Raw genomic sequence first — 25,037 nt, forward strand, 5'->3', positions numbered from 1 at the left:
GCATTCTGATACAACCTGGTTGTTTCCTCTCGGTGTATGTAATGAAATGCCCCTCCCAGCACCACGCTCGCTGTTCATTAACTCTCCGCAATAAACATCATGCTTCCATATCACACATCTGAAAGCACTCCTCAACTGTGAGGTTGGGCAACAGCACTACGCTATGCAAAACCAGCCAAGTCCAGTCAGGAAACAGATTAATTTGAAACCCTTAATTAATGACTGAACATTTACACAGTCAAGATTTATGAGTTACAAGGAAGTAAGTCCAAAACATAACACTCCCTCCTGCATGCAAGCTTTCATTTTAATAGTAAACAATTAGCCTAGGGTAAGACAGTGTCTAAATTCTCAAGTTCATTTTCTTCCTCCAGCTTCCAAGCATTTGCAAAAGATAAACTGATTCTGTGCTTTTTTGGGGGGAGGCCTTTTTTTTTTTTCACTAGTCTTACATAAATATCATTACTAATAAACAAGTGTTAATGAATGCAAAACACCAATTTTTTTTTTTTTTTTTCCCAAATAAAGAAATCAGTAGTTTCAGACTGTTATTTTAAATAACCTAAGTAACACCATATTTAGTAACAGTGGACATCAAAAATGAGGAATAAACTTTCAGTTTTGAACATTCTGGTTATATTCCATTTTGGATCATAATCACAGCAGCACTTTCTTCGGAAGAGAACTGACACCTTATTATGAGGAGTGCTTACTGTTTGAATATTAGGACTGCCAGCTCTTGTGAATCCCTCAGGCCTTATTCTAGAAAAGTCAAAATCAGGAAAAGTTTTGCTCTCTTGTTTATGCTAAATTAGTGAATACATTTTTTTGCCTGCAAATTCTGTCTTGCCAATAAATGAGTGTGGTTTGTTCTTCCACCCAGATCATGCAACACGTAAATAAGCAAAAGTGATCACAGGAATGGCAATATCCCAATATCCTGCAATATCAGAGAGCAATCTGAGTGTGTGATGGGCCACAGACAAGTTACATGCTCCCCCAGCAAGGGGATTCCTCAAAACACCTTTCTGCATGTAAACAGTCACATCTGCGAATGCAGAAGTAACCACGAACGCAAGCAGAACACAGGTTTGTGTTTTTTATTATTTCCCTTCCTGTGGCAGCGTGCCAATGCTGAACATGTAGTGCACACTGTGAACCCCAAACCTATACAGCAAGGCTCGCTCCCATGTGCTCTGGGCATTGGCACAAATTGCTGGGTAGGCAATTTCACCTCTGCAAAACAGAACAAGCTACCTCAGAGGTGATAATGAGTCACTGTCCCTGCTGTCCCGTGAAACACGTAGATTTTGCACTGAAGGACATGGTTAGTGGGCATGCTGTGGATGGATTGATGGTTGGACTACATAATCCTAGTTTTTTTTCCAACTTTAATTATTCTATGACTCCATGAAAATGCTTTGTGACTGTTATGAGAAAAATCTCCCACAATCTGCCTCCTGGCTGCTTCTGTTTGGTCCTTCCTCCTCGGCTGAGCAAAGAAAACCAGTCCTTGCATGCGACAGCGGCTGCTGGAGAGAAATCAGGTTCTCTTGACACAGACTCACTTGGAAACATGCATTGCAAATACTGGCAGCCTAGGTGCTGTGTACATCATTTTTTCCCCCTTCTTCATCAGTTTCTCATCAAACAGGAGCTCACTGGGAACAGTTCCGCAAAAAGACAAAGCTGATTTATCCCAGCATAAAGCAAAGAAAGACAAAAACATACAGGACAAAACAGAAGACAGATTGCTACTTTCCAGCTCCCTTCCACCCAATGCAATGTTTCACTATGCAATGTAAGTAAAATAGTTATCATTTAGTTTTATAACAAATTTATTATTGGAAATGAAGTGTGAAGCTAATCTCTGTTTGATGACAATTATCCTCAAATAATAACACCCGCTTCTTCAAAAAAGAAAATCAAACAAATCCAAAGCAGCCCTTTTAAATAGAGCAAAATACTCTTAGTTCTCTTCCCTTACAATGGGGATGTCAAGACCAATTAACTAGCACAGCCATCTGCAGTTTCGCTCTGTTTTCTTCCATTGCAAGTGGACAGCCCAGCTCCCATGGCTCTCTTCTACTCCGTGTCAGAGAAAGTCTGAGTTGTTTTCCACCTGAGGCTCCTTGATGTCTTTGATACTCAAAGCCAGGACACAAAAAGCTTAGGCTGAGAACTTGGTAACAGTTAGAAGCAGTTTAATTAAAAAGCAAAATGTTCCACAGGATTGCTCCTACCATAGCTAATAATTTGCTGCACAGCTATTACCATGCTGTTTCCATCTGCCAATAACCATTTAATCTTTTTGCCAAAGGCAGTGGAAAGCCTTAGGTATTTTCATATGTATTTTAGGGGAACCATAAAAGATAAATTGGAAATAGCAACTTCCAATTCTTGAAATACAAAAATCAGAGCTAGACTAGAGCATACAGCCATCAGTGTTTCACAAACTGCCTGACAGCTTCTACTCCACGCAGTGTTTGAAGGGTAAGACTCAAGTTTGGTGCAAATGCACAATCTTTGGTAGAATCCAAGTAAAAAACACGAAGTGAGCCACAGATAGCTCCCCTTAAAGTGCATTCCTCAACAGGACTGCAACTCTCATTCACAAGAAAACCCAGTGTTCAGGAGCGCATTCAAAACAGAAAGTATATGACATAAGTGCAAATCTCTGTCTGACAATGTCAGTAAGGTTGCAAATACCTTTCCACCTTCTACACCATGGCTATCTTAATCCTCATCAGCTTCTCAGCCTGTTCTAGAGTTCCTGCTGCACAGCTACATCTCCCCAAAGAGTCTGCAATTCTCACAAGGTTATCACTACAGTTTGTGGTTAAAGAAGAAAAGCCTGATATCTCCCTACAAAAAACTCACTCAGAAAAATAAAAGTATGCATAATCCAAACTCCTTTGAAAGAAAGGATGATAGCAAGTATGTAAGATTGTGATGGATATCCTTTTTTTTTTTTTTTATGAGAAATACTAAAGAATATCACAGTTACAATGCTAAAACAAGAACAATCAAGCTCTCCAATCACTATATTGTTAGTGGCCATCCCTCCCAAAATAAGCTCAACGTTTACTTAATTAAAATGAAATTTTGTTTCCATGCCATGAGAAAGGATTGGATGCAGAATAGTTGGTGCATGTTCTATACAAATGAAGCTTAATAATGACACCTTTTATGTTTAAAACTCAGTATACCCAGTGTTTAAGATACTTACTGTCTAACAGCAGACAGTGATTTTATTAGATATGTTTCTATTAATTGTTTATTACTAGGTTCCAAGTTTTCACAAGAAACAATTACTTCACCAATGGCTGCAAAAGGCAAACATCCTATTTCATATGTACACAAAGATACCACTATATATTCAAATATTTCAATTCACACACACCTCTCCAATCTTTGTGGCTCAGTGAAGTGTAAACAGTTAGCATTGTTATTAAAACACACATTCTTCATTCACAGGAACAATGCTCAGCTAGATTAATAAGCTTTTATTCCCAGGCTCTATTATTCCTCTGCCATTCATTAACATTTCTTCCACCTTGACGGCAATTTAGCTGGCACAACACTGGAAATACAAGTAGGTCAGTACAAGGTGTTCCTCTGTACATTTTCATAGGTTATAAACATCCCATCTGAGTTAGCCTTCAGGTACTGCATTTAAATATTCCTAATGCCAACTAAGATAATAATCAGAACTCTTGGGGATCTTACTGTCCAAGTACTACGCTTATTTACGGAAGACGGATTCTGTTAAGACTGATGAGGCAATTTCAGTAGGGAGGCAGGGAACCCTCTGCAGCTCTCCTGGCCAACCTGATGCCTGAGACCATGCCTCAGTGCTACCTCCAAGGGAAAGCCCCTTAAAATCCTCACCGTGTCCAAAGAGAAAAATGTATATAAGTGTGGAAAAAGCCAGACTGAGCACCGAGGTCTCACAGTCAGACACTGCATACTATTAAAAGAAATCATAACAGGCATTTAAGCCAGTCAGACACGCTTTAATCTCAGGACATGGGAAACAGCAGGAGATGCAAGAACATTTACTTTTTTCTCCCTTGTTTATGAAAAATGTGGCTACAAACCAGTGTTTTCACTGAAAACCTACCAAAAACTTTGGACGATTCTTTTGCTAACGTGCTTTGTCATAATCAGTGTTCACAACAATTTATATACATTGAGGACCTGGTCTTGCAATAGGGGTACAAGAGTCAAGGATCAAGATTTCATTCTCTATGAAATGCAAAGTCTTATTGATGACTTTCTCTGATTTTTACACCTTATCTCATACTTCAGTGCTTGAACTGAGTCAAACTCAAAGCAGCAAACTTCTAACTACATTCCCTATAATACATACCTTACAAGACAAGTTGCCATCACTACAGGCTTAAATCAGGAAAAAGAGGTCACTGGGAAAAACATGCTGAATTTTTTTCTTTTCTTTTTTTCCCATAAAGGCAAAGCCTATCACTCTGCACTGATTTGAGCCTTTATATTATGTAAATGAAAGCACTTCAAAAAGCAGAAAGCAATCGACACTTTCAGTTCCTTCCTGATGATAGCAAATGCTGCTTTAACTCTCAACATTAAATACCTACATTTGTGATTACTGGCATATGGAAAACGTGTGATATAAACCACTGATGAATAATCCTCCCTTTCAGATTGGGGGAAAAAAAAAAAAAAAAAAGGAAAAAAAAAAAAAAAGAAGAATGAATTAAATTAGTTGTTGCTACAAATAACTCACAGGCAAAAAATAAAATTAAAAGAAAACAATAGCAGTAGCCTAAAGAGGCATATTTTTTCCTTCAGGAATGAATTCCCATCTGCTTTTAAAGACCAACATGTTTTTCCATTACGAGGAATTACAGCCAAAACCAGGACAAGAAAGCAGCAGAGTCACAAGCAAGAGCAGAGGGCAAGGGAAGCTGGCTGAGTATCAGTCAAGGACCCTCTTTACGAGGCCTTGCTGCAGTGACGGCTGAGCAACCCCTGCAGTGATGGCAGCATACTGTCCTCTGCAAGCCACAGCTCAGCAGTGGCTCTGTCCTGCAGCCCTGGCCATTCTGGTGAAATTTTGCTCCTTATGGTTTCATATAAGTTCATCAGAAACAAGCAGCACTGTCAGCAGAGTACTGCTTGCTTCTTGCATGGTTAATGCTCATGTTGCTGGTTCTCTCTCCAGACAGGCATGCAGCATGAACCAGCCCTTCGGGGGCATGGTGAGGGTACGAGTATCCGTGTACAAAACCCAGGCAGACAATGCCATTAAAATAATTAATGAAGACACAAGTGACAAAGGAGGAAAAGACATACTGAAATTAGCCCTAATTTCCCTGAACCCCAGGCAGTCCATCATTCACAGAATCCAAATTTTCAGGTTTGAGAAGCTGGATAAATTTTATACCTAAATGCTGTTTGGGACACACTTGGGGGCTCATTCAAATTCCCTGTGGCATTCTCCCCAAATTTCTTTAAGGACTGCAGCTCTTTGGGTTGTTTAGGAAGCAGTGCTGACAGTACCCTCCTGAGCTGTTAATGGGGCTGACCTTTTCGGAAATGCTACTGTCCCTTCAGCCAGATGCATTAAATCTCATCTGCTTGATTAAACTATTAGCAAATCATTATCTCACTGAAGGATAAAATGTTCTTCCCCAGATGAGCAAGCCATGCATAAATTTCAGTGCAAACACTCCTCTGTATATCAAGCCTTATGTTTTACATAAACACACTAATTGTCAGCCCTGTTTTATATACTGGTGGGATGAATGCACGCAGGATGAATGCAGTTCTTTTTTGGGTCCTGGCTGAGACAAGACATGATGAGAAACAACCCACTCAATGCTACCGTCCCCAGCCCCATCTCGGAAAAACACAGGAACGGAACCAGATCCTTCTAAAGCAGCTGAAAAGGAGATCGGGGAGGCATGGCACAATGCCACGACACTCTCGGGCTGATGAGTGATTACCCAGGCACTCAAACTGCCCTGGTTTTCAGTCTGTCCAAGCACATTCTGCACGTACGAGGTTCTTGCGAGACCGGCAGTAAGCAAAATCCCATGGGAAGTCCTGTGTAGTTAGTTATTTCCTTTCAAGTGATTCATCTCATTTATCCCAAGCACTGACATTCAGAAAACATCTTGAATGCCAGGTATTTCCTCACCTTCCAGCCACCTGTGCCAAACACATCCTTGGTGCTGATAAACATGTGTAGGAAGGTGGTGATCCTGTATTACCCATATTGGATGAAGGCTGAGTCTTTTTTCCACACTCACCCACACAAAAATGTTCACTTTTCAATGACTGACATGAATTAATAGATCTTATGCATCAATCCAAGAGAAACTTCAGAGGTTCATCTGAGGTCTTAATCTTGCTGTATATTTCAGTGTGATGGCATCCCTTGTCATACAGGATAATGTTATATTTTGGTGCAGAGCAAAGCAGGACTCCTTCATACGGAAAGGCTGTCTAGCAGAGTCAAGCCAGAGCTAATTCAGCACAGATAATTTAACTAACAAAGCACATTTTCAAACCACATATTTCCGATGAGACACAAGCTTTTTGTGTATGTGTGTGTGTGTGTGTGTGTGTGGTATCTTACAAGTTCAAAACCTGAGGCTCAGTCCCACGGCACAGCATGTTGAGCACCTTCAACAACTGATGAATTGAATGGGAATTGAACATGCTCTGCACGTAGTATAACTAAGCAGAAAAGAATAAAACCACATTCATGCTTAAAAAATGAAAACCATGAGCTTTAGCCAGAATTTCCAGAGTCACAGAAACTCTTCTCTATTATATTTAATTTTAATTTTTTTTTTAAATTGTCTTAATTCCCTAAAGTCTGAATATATAGGCTGCTACACAGTGGATCAGTGGATACATTGCTGTTTAAAAATGTTAGAAAGTCTTTCTCTGAAGTTTGGAAGATCTTTTGCTTCATGGAAAACTGCATATGAAGAAGATAATATATCCTAATTTGTCTGGTGCCTTGTTTTCTTTATATCTAAGCCCTCTCTTGTGCTTATTGTAGATGTACTTTAATAACTGTTTTTTCCCACTCTTTTAAAATACTGTTTACATTTCTGTATGCCTATAATGAAATATATCCTCATTTCTTTTGTAGTTAGTGACTTCTTATAAGAGAAAGAAAGGAGCACTGGTTTGGTTGTTTGAGGTGTTTGGTTTCTTTTTAAGTTTCTAGTTTTAGTATGTCTGCATCCGGTAAACAAGTACATGCATGTTTTGAAATAAATATTTTAATAGGCAAAGGCTTCAGCTGATTAGAGCTAGTGTGCTGCTGCAAATACACTTTTTTTGGCATCAAATATGCACTCATTTGAGCCACAGCAAACCTTCATTAGATTTTTTTTCTTTTTTTTTTTTCCCCATTGTGTTCCCATCGAGAGTTATTGCAAAGTGAGAAAGATATTTTTTACATTAACTACTCTGCTCTGACTAAAAACCAGTGAAAGATTTACAGGTGCCCAGATTCCCGCTTTACTATTGTTTCCTGTAAGCATGGAAACTGATAATGCTATAGAAACAATGTCAGGCTCTGCTTTCACCATGACCTGATTTTAAGAGTCAGTCTCATCAGCTTATCTTTATAAGAACACCTATGTACCCTAATCAAGAATATTTAATTTGTTTTATTATTTCTAAATAACTTTAAACTCAAAACAAGTGAATATTTGGTTTCAGCTTCTACCTAAAACCTCCCTCTTTGTTATTGCCTTCTGAACTGTGACAAAACTGTAACATAGCTGGGGTTCAAACAATTAAAGAAGGTCCTTCACTCTACCAGGTTTATTTTCCTTTTAAGATCATCAACTTCTAGAATAAAATATCTCTGTAGTGGTGAAACTTTCTATGGTGGTCTTAGTCCCTTGCTCATTCCTTTTCACAAAGAAAACTTCAGAGATCTGAAGTAAGGTACATTCCTTCCATTTAGTTTTTAAAGGCAAATGATACTTTTATTTATTTATTTAACAACAGAAGTGTAACAAAGATATCGGCCTTTGCTTTATAAAGGTTACTGTCCTTTCCCCAGGTGAACAGGTGTGACAGCTACAACCTCTCATTTCTGGAACAATGTATAATTAAAAAGTTACAGGGTAAACAATTTCCTAATCAGACACTGTCCACATAATTTTGCTCTTACTTGCACTACAAAGGGTTTTAGAATCATAGAATCATTCAGGTTGGGAAAGACTCCTAAGACCACCAAGTTCAACTATTGCCTAACACTCCAAGTCCACCACTAAATCATGTCAAATCTCTTAAATACCACCAGAGATGGGGACTCCACCACCTCCCTGGGCAGTACAATTCCATTGCCTGACCACCCTCCCCATGAAGAAATTCTTCCTGATACCCAACCTAAGCCTCCTTTGGCACAGCATGAAGCCATTGTCTCACATCCTATCACTTGTCACTTGGAAAAAAAAAACAGACTGGCACACACTTTGCTGCAATTTCCTTTCAGGTGGTTGCAGAGTGATGAGCTCTTCCCTGAGCCTCCTCCTTCCCAGACTAGCAACCTCAGCTCCCTCAGCCATTCCTCATAGGTCTTTGAGACAGATTGAGACTACAGATCTCAAGCCTACAAGTATGATAAATCTAATCTGAACTTCAAATGAAAAAGGTGAACCTCTGAGTTCTTTGATGGCCAATCTTCCATAATGCAAGCTGGCTGTAACATCAGGAAAGAAAACAAATGAGATCGAAAGAACTCACATTATTTGCAATGCAAAACATAACACTTCTGTGCTTGGATCTTTAACTAATCACACTTCATAGAAACATGGTGACATACCAAACAGATAAAATTTCTCCACATGAAGAATGGCAGTGAAAATGCTCTGGAAAAAACTATGCCCAGATTGAACAATCTCTGAGTGAAGACATCTCCAAAGCCATTACAAATTATCTTCAGTTCTATAAAGGGGCAATTTTGCTCAAAATAAAGTGCAATAAGATAAAAGAAGAATTAAATTTTTAAGAGATTCGATGTTACAAGGCATTTGTTACTCTAACCAGTTTTATTACTTACTACTTTTTATTACTTATTACAGCAGACCTATCCTTGTAGCCAGCTGCCCTGTGCGTGGCTCCCACGGTGCTAGCCAGAGGTTGAGGCAGTCAGGGGAAAAGGAAAAGCTAAGGATGCAGCCAAATAAGCTGCCTTAAAGGATAGAGAGTATGTTTCTTGGTGTTGGTATTGGCTCCAAGGCCAAACACTGCAATTCAGAAATGTCTAAAAACTCTCTCACTGTCCTGATTTACAGACATTCGGGTATCCATGAAGAAAAGCCTAAAGCACCACTGTAGAGCAGAGCTGTGAAGGTATCACCATGCAGTGCAGAAGGGCCAGGAATTAAAGATCAAACTAAATGTCATATATTCCTAAAAAGCAGAGGCTTTGCTTTACCTATTTAATTGCTACATTAAAAGCTAACTACATTGATATTTATGTGAAACTTCACTTGCACATGAGAGAAGGAAATTCTAGTTCATCGTCATAAATTATCTTCTATCTTCTCTCAAGTGAAACAGTGGGAAGTAAACACCCTATTTTCCTACTGGATGGACCTTTAACATACTCATTAAGATAAACGTATGTCCAGCAGATGAATGGAGATAACTGGTCATAAGGGCTGACACGCAAAAAAATGCACGTGCTGAACTATGTGTACTGAACTATTCATTTCATCGTAGGATGGCTCAAGGTAACTTGACATGAAACCCCCATCTATAGAGCACCCTCTAGTCACAAAACCAAGCATTTTCCATTTCTTTTTCTAAACAAAGGGTATAACAGTGGAATGAGAACTTGCCATTCAACAGCGGAAACTATTTGTAAAGCTGGGAAGCTGAAGACACTAGGAAGAAAAGGCTTTAATGAAACTGGCCTCTGTGCGTGCCAACTGTCAAGACTTTTTATATATTTTTCCAAGGAACACTGACTGAGGATTTTTCCATGTTTACTCTTTACATCTCAATTATTACAATTCTTTGAAGGATGCCAAACTACAAAATTCATAAGAAATGCATATTAGAAACAGGCAGGCTTTTTTCCCCTGCAACTAGTCTGCAGTTGCATTCAATGACCCATTAACTTATTTTTGGTTCTGTACAAAGCCAGCATCAAGACATTTGCAACTCATTATCTAAGCTAAGCACAAGAATTCACCACTAGAGCCTCGGCTGACCCAGATCCAAAGGAAATCCCCATATGCTTGGAATTTCTGAAATACAAGCATTACAGTCGTTGCCTGGTAAGAAAACAGTTTCCATACACAACCAAAGATATGTTTATATTTATGTTTTTGGAGGCTTATAACTTGGCAAGAAGCACATATATCTTTCCAGGGCAGTAAAATTTTTATCACTGACATCAGGGTAAAAATACAGTAAAGTAACCAATCCACAACACCGAGGCAGTATAGATGCAACAGCTCTCTAGACCGATATTTTAGCCCACAATAGGAAATTCTTTACTTTTATTAAATTATTATAATGAAATCCCACTTTCAACTGCAAATAGAAGTCCAATACAAAACAGCTTCACTCACTGTGTCATTAATTCGTTGCCAGAGCATGGCTTGTCCTGTACTGCAGGGGAGGAAGGCCACAGGGCATTTAACTTTGGTCTCTGCCCTTACAGAGCCTCCTGGAACAAGCCTTGAAGCTAGTCTGGATGCTAGAGTTGCACATACAGCTGCACATGCTGAGGTCTGACCCCAGTGCCTTTGACTTGGAGAAGGGCATCTGCTGCACTCTCAGCAGTGCCCTCACCAGCCAGAGGTTGCTTGTGGGCAATATAGCTCTGTAAAATGCACCAGCACTGCAGTCGTTAAATGAGCAGAAGCCTTGCCTGGGAGTAAAGAATAATTAGTGGCCAGTTGAGAACAGCCATCAGCATTACAGGAGTCATGCAAACACTTTGGTCATTTTTTCTTTCGGATCAAGACAAAAGTTCAGCTTATTTCCTTGTATTTGTAAACAGCACACAGAAAGATGGGGTGAAGTAAGGCAATCACATTTTCCACTCTGCTATGGAAAATGTAGGTGACTAAGTAATTAGAGATGGTATGATAATGCATACAATAGGACTGGCTACAATAAGGCAGAAACCTTAACTGTGGCATTTCATATCTTCTAAGAGATCGAATTGGCAAACTAAATAACATTCTTTGAATTTCTGAATTATCATAAAATCATAGAATGAGGAAATAATGAAATATTCTTCTATAAGACACTACCATGAATAATACTCAGGGAGCTGAGTGGTGACCACAACACTAACCATTATTGCCAGGCAGCCTATTTGAATTATTTTCTCCTCCAACCCAGGCGGGAAATAATTGCCTGACATACACTGTCAGAAGCTGACTAACAGCAATGAGCTATAAGAGCTGCTGTGAACTCTTGATTATACAGAATACGAAAATATGAGCCTTAAGTGACCAGTGAATATCCTGCAATTCCCTTATGCTGTCTGACAATTGTGTCTCTCCTTCAATCTGATGCCATTCACCACAATCCTAAATGCAAAATATCCCTGGGGAGACCCATTTGAAATGTCTAGGCAGCTGGGGACACTTGCCTCCATTTCCTTGAGCTCATTCTGGCAGCACATCCTAATGAAGCCACCCGTGACCTTACTAAGGCTCATCCTGGAAGAAGCCCTTTCTCTGGCAGCAGTACTCTGATAGGGATCTTGAAGGTTAAAGAAAACCCAAAACACTGATATTCCGTTTTCTGAACAGAAACACAGAAATCATAATATACTCAGTCAAACAGTCTCTTTTTATGACTCCATCCTCTCACCTACCATTTTGAAACGACTCATGGAATGATACCTGGATGACGCTTGATTTCAATTTTAAAACCACCATTTTGTGCATTGGCTCTGTGGCTATTACCATACAAAAAGCTTTACCTCTGCTCCTGAATACTTGTGGGTGTGCTGAACAAGCTCTGCTAAGCAGATTTCCTCACTGACTGGCATGGACCGAAAATGAAGTTTGAAGATCTCCCCACGAGTGGCTGCATCTGGCAAAGGCACATAGATAATTCTGTCTATTCTTCCCGGTCTCAGCAAAGCCTGCAAGGAAAATGTCACAGAAAGTGGTATAAGGAACAGCACATCACATCAAGAAAGTAAAAACAGTAAGTCAATTAAAAACAATAATAGCAACAAAACCCAAAAACCAATTTCAGCAGAAGCAAGAAACTGCACAAGAACAATTAAGCTATGTGCTAGAGAGATTACTCTCTCACACTGCAATATATCAGTCACTGAAAAGACAGTAAAGCTATTCAGCTTGTGAAATACCAGTTGATGGAAAAAAGGCATCATAAAGGAACTAAAGTCATTTTCCTAAAATAATAATTCTAGGCTTGTTGCAAGGTGTACTGGAATGCTAGGGCTTGGCAAAAGGACAGGTGGCAATGGACATTTCCTAAGTTCAGATCTTCAATCAAGAGAAACAGAGGAAAAGAAAGCTGAAGTAAAGCTGGCATCCTGCATTCGTATTTATTTATCCCACATTACTAGCATTGCACACACTTAACCAAGAACATAGTCACGTTTTTCACACACAGTAAGGTAATTCTAAACAGAGACAGTGATGTTCACCTTTAAAAAGGAGGAGAAAAAAACCACAGACTTGCAAAAATAATGTAGTTTTGGCATCAGTTTTGGATTGTTGGAAGAACGTTTCTCCTGTGCCACAAAACAGCTGAAAATTCAGCAAATGATTAGTTACAAGGCCAGGCTCCAGTTCTGCAGCGTCATACAAGTACAGGGAACCAGTGCCACAAAAAGCAGCTGGAGGGTTGTCCGGGGAGTTCATCCCTGGGACAGGTCAGCGATGAGGCTGTGAAAACTCTATCCTTGAGGCTGGGTGCGATGAAGCCAAGCCCTCCTCAATCTAGTGCTGGTGACAGTCCTGCACCTCATGGGTGGGGGGACCGCAAGGCCTCCGGAAGCCCTCTTCAGCCAAGCTTTCTATCATTCCATGGTTTCTGGACTGGGTCAATAAGTAAATACTATCTATGAATAAAACGATTATGTCTGATACGCAGGAGAAGCCAAATCCTTAGATTAATGAGATGAGAGGAAGCTTATTTCCCTGTATTTTTACAAATCTGTAAGATTTTTTTAAAATTAAAACCATTTACTGTAAAAAACCCTAAAAAATAAAAATTAAAACTCTCCCAGCCTGACTTGACATTTGAGGGGAAAAAAAAAGTGCAGAGCAAATGCACCTAAATAGTATTTAAAAACTATTTCTTAAAAACTAGGCAATGTTTATAAGATTCAGCATGTAACCTAAATTGTTTTTATGTTATGATTCTCCCTTGGGCAGAGTAGTTCAAGTTTCAGATGACTGGAGATATTGCATGGCTGTCCTGGGCTGTCAGCCAATAAGTCTTTTCCCAGCCTGATCATGTCAGTGAAAGTCATGCTGAAAAAAATAGTAGGAAAGAACTTTTCTTCCTGCACAGCATTGATCAAGTTAACACCCTTCCTAGAGTTTCTTTAAAAAGACTGTTGTGGTGCTTCAGAATGGAAAAATGCATCCTGAATGTTAAGAGATGTCTTGTTATTTTTAAAACAGAACATGAAAATGTTCAGTAGAAAGCACATGGCACTGCCGTGTGTTTCATTGGCCTAGCTAAGGACATAGCAAGGGAAGACTTAAGGTCCACACCTAGCCCCATACTCTGTCTCTATCAGCGGCCAATGCTGGATCCCAACAGAGGAGAGCAAGAAGCAAGCTGTCCACCAGTACTTCCTTATCAGACTGTGCTACTTGCCCCAGCACTCTGGGTATATTCACCAAGAACTCAACACAGCAGTGATAACAAAACTAGTGTGCAATTTGGGGTCTAAACCATGTGTGCATCAGGATGTTGAGAACACACCTGGAAGAGAAATTTGCATGTTTCAAGACTAGGCTTGGAGGAAGAGGAATTACACTGCAATTGCATTCTGCGTGCTGTTAAGAAAATGCCCATAGATAACTGCTATTTAGAAGAAATACAAAATGCTCACAAGAGTAAAATGGTGCATCTCTTTTAAATCCATGCAGGTTTAATCAGGAAGCCTAGATAATTAGAACATTTTCTAGAGACATCTTAGATCCTACTAATAAATAATCACGGCAGTTGTGCAAGAGGGTCAGCAAAAAAGGTCCTGACCAGCCGCAACCAAACGCTAGAGCCACAGGTTTTCAGCTGTGGGACAGACTCTTAACATAATGCAGCACCCACTCTAGCAAAGTACAAATGCAGATATCAAAGAATGAATGAATTTTTTTGCTCCACATTACTTAAAATTGAGTTTCTTCCAGTTTGTCCCAAACGCTTTGTATATCATATATATAGTCTTAGTTGGAAGCTCAAGATTAAAACACGCCTCTTGCTACAGTCAAGCATAGGAATGTTATCCAAGATAACCAGATGTGCTGGAATCCTACAAAACAAAGCGCAAGTCAGTCTCTGCAGTGCTTCCTCGTTAAGTAAACAGACAAAAAAGAGAGGAGAGAAAATATTCTGTTAACTTCACTTGTGAGGAGTTCCAAATTCCCTCCTCCAAAGAGAAAAGCAGATTCACCTGAGAACTGGTCTCTACCAGTGGTCACAGCAGGTCAACCAGATGGACAAACCTGGCTTCCCTGCAAGACCCTGGGCACAGCCGGACTTTTCCCTGAAGGCCAACAGCAAAGTGTCCCAACACTTTGACTTTTGGCAAGCTTCAGAGGAACTAAGAGTAGAGGCCAGAAACGGGTTGCAGAGCTGTTGTGTTGCCCGTGAGTGTGAAGACAACCAGAGGGCAATGGCAAGCCAAGGCCACCTTGTTAGCCTCCTCTGCTAGACGTTGAGGATTTTGTCTCAGTGTTCTCACACTCAGTTTTCCTTCTTGGTCAAAATAATTTGGTAGTCAGAACCGAGCTGCACACAGAGCATAGCACTAAAGGAACAAGATATCATTTTTGATATTTTTGCACTGTTGGAAGTTTCTTCTGAAGGAAAATGAGCTCTTCCTGGTTTGCTTATAGAAGCTTGATCTGGTATTTTGTGTCAACAGCTGCAGCACCATTATCACCAAGGCCATTAATGGATGCTGACACAATCGTCTTCCTCAGATCCATTTCACTCGCACAAGTAAAGAAGGCTTTTGGAGATGATTGCTCAGAGCATGCTATGACTTTTACAGGCTGTCCCAGAAGACAAAGCTTCAAGCTTGCAACTTCCCCTCTAGAAATGTTCATGGGGAGAAAAAAGCACAGCCAGGTCACCTCTAGCCCAGCTCCACGGCTCAGAGGGTGCGGTGGGCACGGCAGCCTGGGGACTCACCAGCCATCACGGGTTGGAGATGAAGCCACCTGGAATTGACCCTCACTGCCAAACTGAAGGAGGAGAAGTTTGGCAAGAGCAGCAGCAGCAGGAGAAGCAAGACTTGGCTGTGCGAGGAGAGGCAGCTGGGGGAGGGTGAAGAGTTGAAACGAGGCTGCAGGTTCGGGCAGATAGGAGCTGCTGGGAGTACAAAATTAACTGCTTGCGGCTGGGAGATGCAGAACTGATTTGAGGCTAGGAGCACACAGAAGGTGGGAAGTTGATGCAGCCAAAATTAATTGATGTGTGCACAGAGCTACATAATTCACTGATGTAAAGATGTGAGGGTTGCATAATTTATGTAGGCCAGGAAGGGCACAAAATTAAGTAATTGGGGTTTTGGTAGAAACCAGAATACTTCATGCCATTATGCCTTTCTTTTGCAAGTTTATGTAATTTTTTGTTGTTACCACAACAGTTATGAAAGGGGTCTGAGTGCCCACACACTGAAGGGTTATGAGCAGTAAACATACACAATATTCTTCAGAGGAGCAACAGCATTCAGGAAAGTAAGATAATCATCAAGTAATACACAGTATCATCAATAGAAAAAAACACACTTTAATTAAGAAGAAACTATTGCCCTTTGAAAAAGAAATGCTTAAATTCTGTACTAATTAGAGTATTACTTCAAAATATAGCATTGGAAAAGATAAATGGTTCAAAAATGTGTATTTTGTGTGCAATTATGAAGATAATTATTTCAGGAAGCAAAACTTAAATATGCAAAGCCAGGAAAATATTTGTGGTTCCTGTTAAGAATGAACTAGAATTAACCCTAGGGCTTTGCTAATTTTCTTCTTCTTTTCCTTTTTTTTTTTTCTTCCCAACATAGTTAGCTTTTTTCAAAGAATGCTTGGCCATTTCAGCAACTACATCATCAAACAATGCAGAATTGTAACACTGCTAGAAGCACCCACAGCTGATGAGCCATCTCTAAGATGGAAAAAGTAGCTTTCCTATTGACATACTTCTTCAGTTACATCTACATTCATCAAAATTTTCTTGATTGGATCTTGCAACAAAACTGCATACATAACATAAATGTAATACCAGGAAACATCATGAACGCTGACAAAAATTTTGATAGCAAATTGTAAAGTACGTAGCAAAGCATAAGCTGCACAGTAAAGTGCATATTTAGGTGCGTAAGAGAGAGCAAGTAGGTTCAGCAGGTAACAGAAGTTCATCTGGAGAATTAATGTTACTGCATGTTCTCTGCTGCAATCAATCTCCACAAGCAGGAACGGATTTTTATATTAAATTTAAGGCAAGTATATACTTTCTTCTTCTTATTATTATTGTTAATAACACAGAACCTGAAAAACACAACTAAAAGTTTAATCCTGCCTTTGGAGTCCATTGAGATTAGACCACAGAAGAAAATGAGAAAACTGGAAATAATAGAACAATCTGTTTCCTTTGTAATTAAATCCTCCCAACTTGAATTAACAATTGCTATTTATGAACCCTGGGTATAGTCCCTACTTACATGAACTCCTGAACATAAGAGGTACTTTATATCTTGTAGTCTAATTTAGTAATGCAAATCTTTTTACTTTCATCATTAGAGTATTTAAACATATGTAAAGCATTTAGAAGTAAGTCATGTTCCTGCTGTGTAACTTTTTGTGAGATCCTTTCAGTGTTCTTGCACACATGTCAGGACAGATGTATTGCAAGAAAGGAAAGTATTGGGGGTAAGAGATAGGCCAAGGAAGTTAATTTGTTAACAACAATGAAAGGATCTTCTGGAGCCATGATATTTCATCTTGCAGAAGTGAATTCAGCTCCCATAAAGATGCTTCAGCTATACTTCAAGGCTCAATGTGTGTGAAATTTTCATTCTTACTTTGTGCCAGGGGAGGTCAAGATTCCAGTGCAATATGTCAAGAAACACTTAGAATTTTAGGATCTTTGAAAGTTGCTCTTTAAACAGACAAGTGGAACCTTTGTGCAACCATGGATTAATTAAGCAAGACTAGAAGGTACTAAGGAGAAAAGGGAGGCAGGGAAAACATTTGTGTCAGTATCGTGCACTTGAAAACTATGGTCCTGGGGAGATCTAAATATTATTGCTCTGCAAGGTTTTTCTTCCTCCTCCATCTGGCACGAGCTTACTCAGCAGGCAACACTGCCTCGCCATTTCAGGGGACACACTTATGCGCCATGTCACAAGGCTGGAGTATTGTAGTCACAGGCTCCTGAGTCAAGCAATACTGCTGTTTTCTCGCCAAGAGCCCCTTTCCTCACACTCTTCCTCCTCCCCACCTTCTTCCTCCTGTGCCAACACCTGTCACCACCATCAGCACATGCCAACATCTCTAACCAGTTCCCCTCTTTGATGACTTGTTTGTTGGTCACCACCCTTGTACTTCTCCCAAGATTTGTGCAGATTATTCTCAGCTCTCATTACACAACATCTACAATTGCACTTGGGGTGGAGTAGTTTTCTTCCTTAGATTACAGTATACCCACTAATGTAAAATCTCATCTGCAGACAGAATTTTATTAGATATTATTGGAGACTAGGCCCTGCAAAATGCTGCATTCTCCTTTTCAGTCCCTACAGAAAGTCTTTACATTCTACCAAGCTTTCTTGGAAGGAAGATAAGGAAGCTATACAACCCCTCTGTCATGTCAGTCTTGCTCAAGACCCGGAGCATTGTGCAAGTTGACAAGAAAAGACATGATACATTTGACAGCAGGTGTTCAAGAAGAATGTGCACTATCAAGTGGCAGTGTGAATATTTTACTCAGACACTAACCATAATTACTAATTAAAGGCAGAGAACAAATATAAACCCGACAAATAGTAAAGCAATTTGATCAAGGATACAGTTTATACAATCCCAGTCAAAAACAAAATGAAGCAATACGGAGAGTTAACCGTCTGAAAAATAAGACTCTAATCTGCCCCGTCTGTTAAGCAAATGTCCCTGCCTGCGTAGTATTCATCACTTTTCTCATCCTCCAGGTGTAACACCAGTAGCTTATCTTTTTACTCCAACCACAGATTTTTAGCTGTTTACAGTTTGTGTCATCAGCAGAAAAGAGAAACTTCTCAGTGTAATTCACTGCATGCTCTGAAATGGCTTTCTTTGCTAGCTACCTACAGGAAACAACACCTTCAGCTGTCATTACAGATCAGTTCCAGAAGGCAGAAAAATTACAAACTCTTATTTTCTTATAGAACAAAACTTGAGAAAAGAACTGCCTTTACTCAGTAGAAACCATTGGTGTTCCTCATTTGAACAGTATATCCCACTTCTTTGTGTTTCACAGCACATCAGCCACTTCCACCAATGTGGGTGGGGATTTTACATGGATATGAGCATTGCTTCAATAACTGAAGCTTATAACTGAAGTTATAAACAGTGCATCAAGAAAGCAAAAATGTTCAGAGTTGATGTGAAACCACATTCAGCCTACATGTCCAAAGCATCCAGAGCTTATGATTTTGAGATAGTTCTTTTTGCCCATGTGTGCAGTCAGGCACAGATGAGGTCCTACTGTGGGCTGGTTCTCTAATCCCCACAATTGCATTATCACCACATAGTGCTGCCTGAATCTGGCATCTACACCACAGCCCTGGCCACGCTGCCAAACAGTGGGGTTTTGGGCTGCTCCAGGCTGGAAGTAAATGTGCTTCTGCCTTTGGGGATATGGCACTGAGAATGTAGTGCTGGGGATTATTTATTTGCTTTATCTTGTCTACGCAGCTCAGTGAAGAGGCTCCGGGTCCCTCCTGCCTCCTCATAAGCATGCTGGGGACACATGTTGAGAATGGCCAGGAAAAACAGGGACAGCTTGCAGGGTTTATGCCTCTCTGCCACCTAAACAAAGTGCTTGCTGAAGCTGAGAAGAGCTGAAAACCTGTTTGCAAAACAAAACTGCAAAGAGCTGGACATATTAAAATATCCTTTTTTTTAATCAGAGGAACATCACTGTCCCAAACCAACGTGCATCACAGTGCTGACACAGACAGACTTTGATTAATATAGCTAATTTAAGGGGAATCGTAGAGAAAGAGGGCTTGAGGAGACTTGTTCCTTGCAGCAGTGAGACCATGTAAACACAACTGTAAGGAACAATGTGCTCCTTGGCCCATGCAGACAATACCAGTGTACGTTTCTATGTGTTTTTGTTCAGATAGGATTAAAATATCTCAAGAAATAGAGTTTCAATCACTTCTCTTGGCAGAAACATCTGCAGGCAGATATTCTGCAGCTGCAGAACTAGTATCTCCATGCTTTTTTTTTTTTTTTTTTTTTTACTGATATTTCAAACAGTTAAATTGGCCAGTTGGCACGGCTTACTGCAATGCTCCCTGGGAGCCAAGTTTTGCCCAGGCCTCGATCTATAAAAGTCTAAACCTGTCAGCAACACACCACATTTTCAAAGCAATAAAAGCAGTGCAAATCCAAGCAACCCTACTGATATGATTCCAGATACTCCACTTTATTGCGATGGAAATTCAACTCGAAATTGAGCCTCTTAAAAGTATTCAAAGATGTGCAGACTTTGACAGCAGAATCAGGCTGCTTCTCTGCTCCGCACTGTGAACATTATCTCAGAAAAACTGAAGCAATTCAGCAGATTCTCTACAATCAGACTACCTTCTGGACAACCTAATAAAAGTTTTCAAGTGATGAGCTATTAAAAAAAAAAAAGAAAAAGTGCCCGGCCTTACTTCTTGTTCCTGTCCTTGTGTCAGTCCCAGATCCCAGCGCAGGGCCGTAGCTCTGGCTTCCTTTGCAAGTGGAACTTCAGCCACGAGCTCTTGTTCTCACCTGTGGCAAATCTTAGTGGAGTGATGTGAGGAAAGAGGATGTCCTGAGCTTTGGCTGCTGTCCCACAACTTCAGTAAGAAGCAGCAGTGAGCTAGGACTCTGCCACTTGCTGGACTGCACAGAGAGGTTTTGATATGGAGAGGGAATTGTAACTCCTCTTCCTGTTCTCTAAACAGGATGCAATGCTTCTTCCCAGGTTTCTAATAAAATAATTTGCAGTGAAGTTAACTAAAGGAAAAAAACCAAAATCTATAGTCTGTGAATAAGCAATGTAACACACCCTCTTCAGCGTATGTTTACATAAGGGAGTCCTCCATGCTCCCATTTAAGAGGTGCAAAACCTCAGGAATGCCAGCTCTTTTTTTTTTCTCCTCCCTCTTTTTTGGGGGTGGGGGTTTAATAAAAGAACCCCTTTAGAAAAGATAACAATTACATGTAATGGAACCTGGAACAAGACTCTTTTGGCAATTAATCACCCAGGAGCCGTTGCAATCCTGCAGGCTGTTTCTGACAGATTTTGAGAGCATTACAGGAATCACTGGGATAAGATGTGCCTGGGCTGGCTCCTGACAGGGACCGATCATGTACAAAGTGGGTTGTTGGTTTTGGGGCTTTTGAGTTTGTATATTCATACAGATGCACACCTATACACACACACAGCCGTGTGCGCCCATATACACATCTATATGGAATTCTTTCTTTACATACATGCAACAACTGCAGAATTCATTATTAGCCCAGAGGCAGAAAAAGAAAGGAAGAAAGAAAAAAAGAAAATAAAGTCCTTTTTTCCTCTTAGCAAAGATGAGCTATCCATCACTTAACAGAGATACTTCCTGTTTTGAAGCAGTTGGGAAGGCATGACTTCCAACCCAAATACTTGGCTTGGCAAACTATTCCTGTGTTGACAGATGCTTTTATAACCACTTCATTCCACCTGAAGTTTCAGCATAAAAGGAGGTGGGTTTTTTCTTTTCTCTCTCTCTCTCTTTTTTTTTTTTTCTGAAGGAGGAGAAAGGGAAAGCAGAAAGGAGAGGAAAGGGAAGTAAAAGGAAGGAAAATACCACAATTATAACAGCTGGATGACAGAGGTTAGCATAGCTCTGACAGATGTTACCATATAACCTTATAATGACATGCTAGAGGAAAAAAAAACCAAAACCTGTTCCTTGTAGGAAAGAGAATTTTGAACCCTTGCCAAAATATTACAATTCACTTCAGAAGCTTTTGAAAATTGTAACAACAATCTACCATATAACAAAATAGATTTCCGTACAAACCTACAGCTTTAGTTTACCATTACTCTGACAGAATAAATTACCAGCACTGGATGAGATTCTTTTCAGAGGAACAACTTCTCCTCAAGTGACAAAACACACAGCACACCAGCTCCATCAGGATCTGCCTAGCAGCACTTTTTTTCATCTTCTATGTTCTGTTTTCATAGGATTCATTAGCACTTCTCAGGATCGAATACTGCAGTGCGTGACAAGCAGCAATAAAGATGCATTGCACATGAGAAGATGTGTCTGTAAAGTTGCACGATCCACTTTACATAACCTTTTGTCATTATCAGTTTCTGTACTGCTTACACCTGGTTACTTTGGTGACTATCCTACCACAAAAATCTTGAACACTTTCCCTGGCTTGAGACCGAATTTCACAGACCTGTCTAACAAACTACAAATAAATAAAGTGTAAAAGAAATGTTCACTGACTGAAATAGGAATGTGAAACAATCTGCTTCTGAAGAAACAGATCAACAGAGTGGGAAGCAACATCCATGAAACAATTAAAAAGCAGTTACAAAAGGCAATCAATGACCTTCCATTACAGCCAATGCTGTGGCAGAAGAAAAGTAGACTACAGCTTTCATTATTTGAAATACGCTATTTTACTATCACAGCTCTGGAAGACCACTTGAAGCAACGAAGTAGATGCTGGTCCCAATAACAGTCATTCAATGGAAAAGCCATTCAACTTGAAGAATAAAGTCACAATATAAAAAATACCACTAATTTGTGTTTGAAATTGGAGACCAAGGTGATCTACTCTTTAAAACCTGTCTCAACATTTATTTTTCAAAAAGTTGTGTAGCGAAACCAATAAATACTGTTTCAAACACCTTTCTGGGAGAGGTATGGCCCTCTCAGCCCTTACTAACATACACACGTTAGGTGCAACCCAGCTGACTGGTGCCACTTGGGGACCAACCAATGCACCCAAGATACTTCTCCGAGTGTAGCATGTATTGTCAGTGAGGCTTCTCACTGTCAAGGGGGAAGCTGTCGGCCAGCAGGAGCCTGCTGAGAACAACAAATAACACAAATAGTTCTCTTGCCGTGTTTTCAGTACAGGAACGAGCAGAAAACACTCTAGGATTTTAACTGATAGTCCAGATGTCTAAATGCCAAGGAAGCCCTCTCACTCTTCCAAAAAAAAAATGCACTCTTAAACAATTCTTATTTACAACTTGTGAAGAAATTATATGAGTATATATCATAGAAAAGAAGCAGCTCATCAGCATCCCTGAAGCAGAGGGCACACAGCAAAGCACTGGGTGCCGGGGGCCATCTAGCAGCAGACATGCAACACAAGACTTTAACTACAGCCACGCAGTTGCTGGGGCCAGAGGAACACGCCAAGTAAGCCGTGCTGCTTGGGAACAGCCAGGTGCTGCCCCTGATGACACCACAGCCATAGCTGCACAGGTGACACGGTTCCAGAGGTTGAGAATGTGTGGGTAGGACAAAAGAACTGCACACTCAACTACAAGATCTCAGAGAGCAACATGACAGGATATGAATGTAGTCAAGAAAGAGCCTAATTAAGAACAGCAGTGCACTGGCTGGGTCAGAAGCCAGGATACTCTGCTTCAAGAAAAGGCCCCAGCAGACATGCCTTCTCTTATTACTGTAAGCAGACAATCACTGACTTCCTCCACCCGGATGCAGGAAGACAACTTGGTGGTTTTCTCCCTCAAACATGCAGAAACCACTTTATGTGTTGATCTTAGAAACTGGTGGGTGGTGCTGAGTTTACATAAATTACAGTGCTTACTGTGGCTGTCAGCTGCAAGTGACAGATACAGCTTGGACTTCAGGATTAAAATACGTGTTTTCTAGTTATTAGGCCTGGAGCAGCGCTGATAAAAGTCCTGAAATCAGTTTAGAAGTCTGCCAAGTGCTTATACACCCCAACAGACATGAAATGTTGAATAAAAAACTTTGGTGTCAATCAACCCACATTTTTCCCCTACACTGTCAAGAATTAGCTCAAACAAATGTGAGATTCCTGACTGTTGCCCATATACCATTCTTCCTGAATGCCTCCTTTTTTGTTAAGTCACCCATGACGTCCACCTCCAAGCACTTTTTCGAGGGAGGAATTATTTTGGTCAGCCCCTGTTTCATCTTCTAAAGTCAGTCAGAAGGGATTCCTGCTATGGCAGACAGTCTGGCATCAGATCTGGCTTAATTCTTACCACATATCCCAGATATTTCCATCTTTGTTTCTGGATAATTTAAGAGATTAAGTCTTGTTCAACTCCCTGACGAATCTCAGTTTTTGTTATAAATTCATTTCATTTAATACCTACTATTTCCCTGAGGCATTTACTTTCAAAAGCTTTTAGATGTCTGTCTGTACCTTTGGTGGATTTCCAGCTTTTGCATCCATCTGTTAAGGTGGAAGCAAAATTTCTGTGGAAAACTCAGAGATCAGTTTTAAATCATAGATTATCAACATCCAAATCTTTTTCGTGCTGGTAAATGCAGCTTCTGTCTTGCTGATATATATTATCATTTCTTTCTGGGCATCTTGTTAGCTCTCACCTTGCTGCCATGCAACTTGAAGCTGCCTGTTCTGCATATGACTTGTTTTTATATCACATTAATGGAGCTGAAGATTGCTGCAGTTCTTGTTACATCGTTATGTCAATTTGGGTTTTAACTTTTTTTTCTTTTTTTTCTTTTGTGCATGAATGTCTCTTGGTTGCCTGAAAAAAAAAACACCTACCTGTGGTTTCTAACAATGTACATTCTACTAGAGCCAACCTTTTCTCTTGTACTTTTTCCTCGTCAAAAGAGCAGTGATTCCAAATAGCAGAAGTGAAGTACTGCACCTCTACTTGACACCATTGTCTACAGGAAGGAGTATTCATTCTGTCAATACATACTATGAGCAAGTAAGCTTCACCTTGATCTAAAGCCTTGACGAGGCAATTACTCTTCTTAACATATCCTGTCATTTCAAGATGTTACAGACTCAATCCTGATGGACAAAGTCAAATATTATCTTTGAGTATAATCTAGTTTATAGAACATGGTTGTTTCAGATGAGTTATGGTGGGGATTAAACCTGATCAGCACATGATCATCCTTTTGTTCATTGAACTTCAGCTGCCTTTTTTTTTGCCTGAAACAACACAGCAAAAGACTTTTCTACCAATAAAAAAGCATAGTATCATACTAAACACCATAGTAGTTTAGGCTTTAATTTCTGTGTGTGTGCAATTAAAACTTTTCTACTGACTCCATAGTTAAAAAATTCAATTATTTTTACCCATGGAGCCTTTGAACACTTTCTGAGGGCTGTACATTTCCATGTCTTTAGTTTTTGTATCATGTCTTGCGCTACTCAGCTGTTTGGTATTATCATTGCTTATTTTTGTCTCTTTTTGTTACTAAGGTATGGGCTTTTTTTCCTTAGCAGGCATCTTGAAGGGTATAACTGTGCTGGTAAATTGTTTTCCATTCACCTTAATGCTCATTTATGCTTCCTTGATAAGATCAGCAATGTATCTCTTTTATCTTC

The 25,037-nt window shown here is 40.0% G+C and overlaps 1 protein-coding gene across 6 annotated transcripts in view; it reads right to left on the reverse strand.

Annotated features, from left to right (window-relative positions):
• SPATA5 (spermatogenesis associated 5) overlaps positions 1-25,037 on the reverse strand; it is a 184,412-nt gene that overhangs the window by 27,112 nt on the left and 132,263 nt on the right. For all 6 annotated transcript variants that reach the window (XM_048943100.1, XM_048943101.1, XM_048943102.1 and 3 more), the window contains exon 15: positions 11,966-12,130. In XM_048943100.1, the coding sequence (XP_048799057.1) occupies positions 11,966-12,130 (165 nt within the window). The remainder of the gene's footprint in view (positions 1-11,965; positions 12,131-25,037) is intronic.

The sequence above is a fragment of the Lagopus muta genome, chromosome 4 (genome assembly GCF_023343835.1).
Source record: "Lagopus muta isolate bLagMut1 chromosome 4, bLagMut1 primary, whole genome shotgun sequence".
Taxonomy (NCBI): domain Eukaryota; kingdom Metazoa; phylum Chordata; class Aves; order Galliformes; family Phasianidae; genus Lagopus; species Lagopus muta.